The sequence below is a fragment of the Lycium ferocissimum genome, unplaced genomic scaffold, assembly GCF_029784015.1.
Source record: "Lycium ferocissimum isolate CSIRO_LF1 unplaced genomic scaffold, AGI_CSIRO_Lferr_CH_V1 ctg18095, whole genome shotgun sequence".
Classification (NCBI taxonomy): Eukaryota; Viridiplantae; Streptophyta; class Magnoliopsida; order Solanales; family Solanaceae; genus Lycium; species Lycium ferocissimum.
In genome coordinates this window covers 1-9,599 of record NW_026717597.1, presented here as the reverse complement: position 1 = coordinate 9,599, position 9,599 = coordinate 1, and the positions used below count along the sequence as shown (strand labels likewise).

At 32.3% G+C, this 9,599-nt stretch overlaps 1 protein-coding gene and 1 long non-coding RNA gene across 2 annotated transcripts; one reads left to right on the top strand and one right to left on the bottom strand.

Moving 5' to 3' along the window:
• Positions 1–510: 510 nt before the first annotated feature.
• On the bottom strand, positions 511–5,361 carry LOC132042814 (uncharacterized). The gene is made up of 3 exons (XR_009411587.1): positions 5,046–5,361; positions 3,149–3,237; positions 511–707 (listed from the first exon to the last, which is right to left on the bottom strand). It is a non-coding gene; the product is annotated as an uncharacterized LOC132042814 (long non-coding RNA).
• A 257-nt stretch (positions 5,362–5,618) lies between these two features.
• LOC132042813 (uncharacterized) lies at positions 5,619–6,089 on the top strand. The gene has a single exon (XM_059433329.1). It carries the CDS (start codon positions 5,619–5,621, stop codon positions 6,087–6,089), a length of 471 nt encoding a protein of 156 aa, XP_059289312.1.
• The last annotated feature ends 3,510 nt before the right edge of the window (positions 6,090–9,599 follow it).

Sequence of the window (9,599 nt, the reverse complement as noted above, 5' to 3'; positions counted from 1 at the left end):
ATTAAAATAAATTATAAAACACAGATATGAAGAAATGAAAGTAATATATAAGGAAAAATACATATTGAAATAAAACATCAAAATAAAAGTATCACATGCTTTTTCTGTAGATTTACAGTGGTAAAGTTCTCGTCCCTAAATATATGTCTAACTAATCAGTTCCTCTTTTTCTTCAAATTAATAGTGTTCCCCATCATATAAAGTCCATCTTTCGAATGCAATCATCCTTGTTACTATCCAATTATCCTGTCTTAGGCTAACATAGTTGAAGGACTCAATGGTGAATCATATGAATATTGGGTAGTTATGCTAACGTAGTTTCCTTCAATGGTGAATCACATGAATATTGGGTAGCTATGCTAACATAGTTGAAGGACTCAATGGTGAATCATATGAATATTGGGTAATATAACTGCAACATGAAGTTTTGGAATATAATCGGATGTTGACATATTTCCTTTTTGTACCATGAGGCTCCTGTGAGAAAGATTGACCCACTGATAACCTGTTTCAAATTGCGCTCATATTCACTATTCAGCAGCAAATTTTAAGTAATCTGAAAATGCAGAAGTCTTGCTCGAATGCTTTTTCAAACTTCAATAGTCAAGCCTCCCACGCTTATTAGATTCCTTAATATCAGTTGTTTGCTCTATTACTCTAACAAAAAGCAAGTCGAAGGAAGCTCAATATATATTTCCGACTCTACACTGCACAACGGCAACGCGATACTTAATTCCAATGTAAAGTAGGAGGGACATTTGGGATTTGTAGTGGAAAGTAAAACATGTTGAGACTTTTGAAATTTGTAGTAGAAAGCAAAATAGAAGGACGCTTTCGGGCTTCTATAATTACCGAAGTGATATAACATGATGGAGTCAAAGAGTTTTATCCTCTCAACAATGGAAAATAACCAAAATATATAATGTTACTAGTTAACCAACCCGCGCTACGCTCGGTAAAATAAATTTTACAATTTTATGAGGTAAAATTCTGATCAATGCCCTTGTATTGAGAAACAAAAAAAAATTATGTAACACATTCTTTGCTTCCTTTCCGAGTTAATGTTGTTGGTAAACAAAATTTATTATAGTAAACTATACTAATGTTTATTAATAATATTAGAAGTAAATAATTATCATAAAAATTTTAGTATTGTAATTTTCATATTGTTCTACTAATTATTACAAGTAGTACTTCTAGTAATAGTACGTGGAGGTTTTTTGAGATTTCTAAAATAAAGTTAAAAAAAAAAAGAGAGCAAAAACAACAAAAAAGGAAACAAACTTTAAAACTTTATTAAATCAATTAGACATGCTATTCTCCCATTTACCCGTTGTTTGAAATAGCAATTCCGTTGCTGCCTTAGAAATGTCAACAACTACCATTTTTCTGATCTCTACTTTGCAATATAAGCTAAGCAAAACTTTAACTCAAAAGATTAAGTTTAAAGTCACATGATAAATCTGATTAAAGTAACATCAAATATATTTGGCTAGAAAATGCCATTCATAGCTTCAAACCAACCAACTTTACACTAAGAGAATAAATTTTTTACAATTAGCACAAATTCAAATAATAAAGAAAAAGTTTATCTGAAAATTGCAACAAAACTATGCACTTAGTGCTGAGATCAAGCATCAGACTGGTCCACCCTATATAATGATTAATGTTAAAATCTTTACTTCCCAATCCTACGAATACAAAATCGCAAAACAAAGAGGGAATCACTTATACTGCATCAATTCGAATTCCATTAGTCGATTCGATTTCCAAAAAGAATTGTTATAACAGTATCAATCTCAGAGTAAAGCTCAATATATTGTGAAAGACATCAATACATTTACGAAGAAGTTAATATGCTAATAATTAAATACATCTTATATTTATGAAAAAATAAGTAAGCTAATAGTAAAAATAATTAAGAAATAAGAATTTAGAGAGTATATAATTACCTTAGGAGAAATGCATCCAATATTGCGATAGATACTACTGAATGTACCGAGCTCTTCGATGTAGATGGCATCGCACAAAATAAATTTTTGTAGCAAATGTTGAATAAATATAATTATAGTACTCAAAAGGGTAAAGTGTTCAACCAAAACGTTGGCTTACCTTTGCCCGTAAAGAAATGAGTCCATTTGAATATGCTGGGAAGATAGCACAAACAAATAAGTTCAATCAAAATGAAATATTCAATAATACTTTAATCTCAAAAGGCACAAATTGTGACCATACAAAGTAAAAAACGAAATACAATGAATATGCAAGGTAAAAATCAAACAAAATCCTTTGGCTACTATGTCTTCCTGTACAAAATACATAATATATCAATTTAAATAAAATAATTGAAAACAAATCAAACAACCATGTAAACTACATATACTTTATCATACATAAGTATACAGAGAGGGAAAGAGAGAGGAAACAAAAAAAATTGTGAAAATTAAAAGGCGTAATAAGCTGACACTACAAAACTGAAGCACAGTAGGACATATGAATGGAAAATTTGAGGTGAACCAACAGGTATGGAAGAAGACTAAAACATATAAACATTAATATGAATTAATTGTTAAGCTTAATGGGAAATTAACTAATTGTTGACCCATGATTCCGTGAACGGAAGAGATGATGAGCAAAATGGATGAAGAAGATGAAAAAGCATAATTATGAATATGTATTAATTATCAGTTTAATTAGAGATAAGACTTTTAGGCTTTTTAATATAATCTAAACTAATAAGATGGAGGAGGAAAAATTGCAAAAAAAGGAGAAAATAGATAAATAGAAATGGAGGCCATAGAGAGGTGCCACATCACCTTGTCTATGCCTAGCTTTATATTATATATAGATTATACATTTTAAAATGAAGTAAATGAAGAAATGAAAGGAAAAAGGGCAAAGAAAAGGAGAAAAAGATAAATGAGCTTCTTAGCGAAGAGAGGTGACTCGGCACCTCTTCTATCCCAACTTTATATAGAATTAACAATAGAATAGAAACAACTAATGTGTAGAATTGACTATTGCTAGGATTTAATAGATGTGATGGTTCAAAATAGCATAACAACAAAGGCGTAAGAAATCTAACAAAAAAATTACAGTTGAAGTTGGAACGTTTTTAATAAATGAGAGTGATTGTTCAAATGTTTACCTAAAAATGATGATAGTGTTCTCAACAAAGCCGTTGTCCTTACTTTCATCCAACAAACCATATTTGCTTCTCTCTTGAAGGATCGTAGCCTAATTAAGATGATTAATAGAAAGAAGAGGAAAATTAGGAGGTTGAATTAAGAGGGTTAAGGAAGGGTGCAGCTTTTTGATTTTGTAACCAAGGTAACAAATAAATAAAAACAGAAAGGAAAGAGGCTAAATAATAGGAAAACGGCAAAAAACAGAGAAAAAAGATAAGTCTAAATCCTGACTTAGGAGCTAACTTTTCATCTCGGAATGATCCAAAATAGACAGCTAAAGTGAAGATATAAAAATCTGCCAAATTGACAAAGGAAATAACACTCAAATGTAATCTATCTTATTAGTGAATAACTTGATCGTGTGGTTAATTCCAGAGAAGAAACTACCAAGACAAAAAAAGGCCTCCATTTCGGGAAACTATACTTCTTGAAGGTCGTTTTGTTTTGCTACTTCTCTGCTTTTGAAAAACATTTTTTTAAATGAACTTCTCTTCAGTAGATCAACCAACAGACTTTTCAGAAAGAATCGATATGCACAACTGAACAATAAGACCAAATTAGTGAACCTAAATTAACAGACCAAGAAAGCTATAATGGTCATTATTTTTACATCAGACAGTTATTACACTTTGAATGTGAATCCTAGGAACAAATTCTAAGCAAGATACAATTAGTAAAAAGCTATTTCCCCTTGCTATTAGCTTATTTACATGTATCAGGAAAAGGGGAGCATGAGTCTGTCTAAATCTGTAGAGCAGTACACCTTTCAGGGAGGGAACTTGGCAAAGCCAAATAAATAACTAAGAGCAAAACCTTATAAATCATAATCCAAAAACAACAATACTCGAAAGCAGTGACAATATCATTTCTGAATGCCACAAAGGCCTTATCAATAATCTCAAGAGGCAAAGCATTTTCTAGCTCCGATCCTCTTCCAACCTATACATACGTCATATAACAAAAGAAGAGCTTCCAGTTTTCGCTAAAAAGGCGGTAAACCACCCACAGATAAAGACTAATGAAATTTAGACATTCCAAGAGCAACTATTATTGCGAGTAATGGAACTATTCAATCATTCCATTCTGAGTTGGTGTAAACACGAACGAATTTTAACAACGAATTTATCATTGAGATAGCTGCTATTACAATTAGTTAGTTTATGTTAGTTGTGTCAGTGATACAAAATCCCATAGTAATCAAATTGAAAGTAATAAACATTGATTACATCGCATAAAAATCTAAATGTGAAGAGTACAAACACATAATTGATGGATAAGTACATAAATAGAGAAAACATTTATTGAAGAGAGATTAATATGATGAATGATTGAAGAACAAATAAGGTTATAATAGTCAAAAAGCCCTTTTTATTCATAATTTCTTAAAGGACATATAAAAGAAAAACACTAGAGCTAAAATGGACCGGAGGGAATATATCAGGTTAAGAAAAGATCTAAAAACGAAGAATTGAAAACAGTAAAATATAAGAATGCCAATTATTAACGAAACGATTTAATCCATTCAAATAAAATTAGTAATTATTTTTCATTTCACTACCGAAATCTTCTAACCTATCTTTGTTTCTTTATTTCTCTTGTGATATGCATAAATTATTGATAGTTTAAAAATTACTTCATATTCTGCTTTATCCTACAAATCTCACTGATTGAAGCAAATAAAATGCAAATGCAATCTTTGTAGGATAGCCACAACATAGTACTTGGAAAAATGCACAGTAATGAAATAGAAATACGTAGATGCTGACACAAAAAGTTAATTAACTTGGAATAAAAGGGAGAGAAGAATGACAATACCAAGTATTGATAAATAGTGATTGATCTTTTTGCTCCAATTACTGGAAAAATGCTTCTCTTCACTTTGTGATTGAAGCTGCAAGAAAGTGAAGCCAAATGACCAAAAGGTTTAAATTTTAATAACGGGATGTAAACGAAACACAGTCCAAAAATCATTTTCCATATTAAGATAAATCAAGTGAGGAAAAAGTGAAGTATATCATAGTTGAAGCAGATTTTCCAATAAAAAATGTCAGAAGAGAAATAGGAATACACGGAGGAAGGAGGGGAAAATATTCATGGAAGAGAGGAAGAGAGATGAGCGTTTGCAGTAGGCGTGATGAATGAGGGAATAAGAAACGTTTCGGAGTAAACGTTATGTTTTATGAGAACCCGTGGCTTTTGTATGTGTTTTGGTAGTTTTTACTAATTACTAATAATGAGTAAATTAGGAAAATAGGAGAAAACTCCAAAAATTGGAGAAAAAAGATAAATGAGTTTCTTGGCTTTAGATAGTGCCACGTCAGCGGGCCTTTGGCCTGCTTATATATATATATATGTATATATATATATATGATTTGCAAGTGATAAATTTGTGACTAAGTTGAATAGTTATTTAAATTTGTAGGAATCAAAATGGATAAATACGTGACTAAGTTGTACATTGGATGTAGCCGTCCATCCGTTAGTTCGCATATAACTCCAGAAATTCAAAGAGAGACAATTCCATCCCGTCCTTCAAATGTTGATTGTATTCTTGAGTTCGGATCTCTTGAACACGATCCCAAAGTAAGAAGACCCATTTCTCAGTGTAGTCCTAACATTCAAGAAAATGTGAGGAGATATTATATTCAGAAAGGGCCTTATCAATCGAAACCAAAAGAATTTCCTAAAACTAAGTTTGGAGACAAGATGCGTCAATTTAATCCTAGGTGGTATAAGCCTCCATATTTTGGCTGGTTGGAATATAGCATAAAAGATGATGCTGCATTTTGTTTGTGTTGTTATTTGTTAAAAAATGAATTTGAAAGTCGTGATAATGCAGGGAGAGCATTTGCAGACAATGGTTTTAGGAGTTGGAACCATGGTCCGGAGAGACTTAAATAACATGTTGGTGAAGTAAATAGTATTCGTAATAAATGTTTCGATAAGTAAATAGCATTCGTAATAAATGTTTCGATAGGATGCTAGATTTGAAGAATCAATGTCAATCGATTCAAGCTTCTTTTGTCAATCACAATGAGAAAGACAAGAGTGATTATTGAATTAAGCTTAACGCACTCGATTAATGTGGTAAGGTTTCTCCTTATAAATGGATTATCATTTCGTGGTCATGATGAGAGTGAAGATTCCGAATACTAAGGTCTTTTTCTTGAACTTTTGGAATTTCATGGTCATAACCATCCGGATGTGGAAAATGTAATATTAAAACATGCTCAAAAATGATATGATGATTTGTTCGACAATTCAAAAGGAGATTGTGGATTCTTGTACTAAAGAAATAATTAAAGCTATCATCAAAAACTTGAATGGTTTTGGAATATTAGTTGATGAATTAAAGGACATCTAATCAAAGGACATCTCACATAAAGAGCAAATGGCCCTAGTCTTGCGATACGTTGACAAAAGTGGGGAGCTAATAGAGCACTTTTTGGGCATTGTCCATGTGAGTGATACATTTGCAAGATCATTACATAAAGCAATTTATTCTTTACTTGAGGATCATTCGCTATGTCTATCGAAATTACGTGGACAAGGTTACGATGTAGCTAGTAATATGCAAGGAGAAAAAAATAGCCTAAAGTCTTTGATTTTGCAAGATGCTCATCTGCATATTATATTCATTTTTTTGCTCATCGATTGCAATTGATACTTGTGAGATCGTTTCTAAAAAGCACTCAGATGTGAAAAAGTTCTTTTATATTGTCACTAATGTATTGAATACTATTGGAGCATCTTTTAAGAGCAGATTACTTCGACAACACCAAGTGGAGAAGTTGGAAGAATTACTTAAAGCCGGAGAAATTTTCTTGGCAAGGCTTGAATCGGGAGCGTGGCCTCCAACGACTCGTTGGGGATCTCATTTTAAGGCCTTTCGAAAATTTCCATGATTATATTTTCTTCAATTGCTAATGTGCTTAAAGATATGAAAGAAGATTCTCAATCAAACTTGATAAACTTGCAGCAGGAAATCTTTTGGATAAAATTCAGGAATTTGAATTTGTCTTTATGTTGCATTTGATGTTCAAGATGTTGCTTTACAAATGAATTGAACTAAGCTTTACAAAATTAAAATTAAGATATCTTCAATGCGATGGAGTTGTTTAACCTTGCAAAGATAAAATTAAACAATGAGAGAAAGTGGTATGTAGTCTTTGATGCTTAACCTTTCAAACATACAATTAAAGGTTTTCGAGTTCAGTCTAGAGGTATTAAAATATAATTAAAATTTTGTTAATATTGAAATGCTGGTTAAAACTTGATTGACGATTAAAAAAAGTCTATTTGCCTGGTAGGGCCCTTGGAGGCCATTTCCATGTTATTTGATAGAATTGCTAGTAATGGAGAAGTTCTAGGGATTAATCAAGGACTTACGAGGCTACGATTTATTGGAAGTTACCAAGCACTATTTTTTTCTATTCTCACTTATATCAAAAGGATTAATAGTATTCTCACTTACCCTCCAGCAGAATAAGTAATGGTTTAGCATCACAAAAAAATAAGTAATGGTTTAGCATCACAAAAAATATCAATTATATTGTATGAAGACTTATCTCTGGTTGGTAAAAAAAAAGTCACATAACTATATTTTCTAGTAGAAAAATTATAAAACTTTCGCCCTTCTAACACAAAAGTCACCATTGTTGAAAGGTCCAACCTTCCGATGAATGATAATTTTTCACTCTACATTTAACCTTTTGTATATTTTTTATCTAATAAATACATACAAATTAAAGGCCAAACCCATCGACAGACACCTGTGGTCGTCCACTTCTTTCACTTGAGCACCTAAACTGACCCTTATTCCATTTAAACACTTCAGGTGGGTCATTCTTATTCCACTTAGACACTTTTTGCACCGTTATCGGAGCAAAACCAACACCAAAGGGGGCGCCACCTCATTGCACATCCAATCAGCCCAAAAGCCCCAATTTTTAATGATCAAAACTCCACGAATTTACAAATTAGTGAATTTACAATTAAAATGAGTTGACACAATTTAATTGAGTTGACACAATTTAAATGAGCTGTCACAATTTAATTGGCCACTTAATCCACGTAGGAGACGACTAGTGTTGGTTTTGCTCCGATAACGGTGCAAAAAGTGTCTAAGTGGAATAGGAATGGCCCACCTGAAGTGTCTAAATGGAACAAGGGCCACTTTAGAAGGCTCAAGTGAAAGAAGTGGACGACCATAGGTGTTTGTCGATGGGTTCGGCCCAAATCAAAACAGGACCGGCCCAATTCCATTTTTAAAACTTCCGATGAGTGATAATACACCACTTTTTTTTTTATCACCTTCAAATGTTCCCAAATGTTGTATCCTACACATACTTTGGAAATTACAATCCAAATTCTCCCCCGGTTTTGCATCCCCATTTTCAGACTTTTCACCCAAACGGATAGTGATTATTGTCTCTGGAACTCTCTAATTCGGAGTACCTATCTCCTTATTCATATACCAATTGTTTTAACACCTTCAAATGTATCCAAATGGTGCATTTACACATTCTTTGAAAATTATCGTCCAAATTATCCCCCAATTTAACATCCTCATATTCAAGATTTTCTTCCAAATTGATAGTAATTATTGTTTCTAGAGCTCTCTGATTTGGAGTATCAATGTCCTTATCCATACCTTTTCTTTTATTTTTTTTTCCTCAGAATCTTATGCAAAATACTTCAAGAAACAACTCTAATCGATCAAACAACTAAAAGGATCAATGAATTGGAAAGAATTTATCACAAGATCATTACTTCTGATGCACTGATAACTACTAGTATTACTACATAAAATTTAATTTCTAGTTATCCGACAAAACATAACATTTTTCAATATATATTAACTATACTTTTCAAAAATTAAATCTGGTTCGATCTCATCTTTGAATTGAGTTTGTATTTATAAGATTAAAAATGAAAAAAAGTTAAAATGTAGAGTAAAAAATATATTAATTATTGGAAGGTTGAATTTCCTGATAATTGTGACTTTTGTGTTAGTAGGGTGAAAGTTTTGTGATTTTTCTATCCACGTAATAATGTGTCCACATTAAGAGTTGTATTGGTCACTAAATTTACTTTTTGTGTGGTCCATAGTTAAACTACTCTCATTTCTTTTGAAGGCGGCTAAAAAGGTTGCCAATGTTAACACAAAAGTGAGTAATTGCATAGAAATTTCAAAAGCAGAAGGCTATATGCAAATTGCTCGTGTCAAGGGGGACCCCCACCCCCCTCGTTCCAAATTCTTCTACCTATGCGACTGCCCTAGCTAGGTAGACGCCTAACTGAAGGTTTCAGGGTATACAGAAAAAGTTTCAACTGGAACATAGGCTGTATGAAATAATTTACGGGAAGGCAAGAGTGTTTTTCCACACGGAGGATGAAGATTTGCTAGCG

Coding starts and splice junctions, on each gene's coding strand:
- LOC132042813 (XM_059433329.1), top strand. CDS start 5,619: ATGGATAAATACGTGACTAAGTTGTACATTGGATGTAGCCGTCCATCC.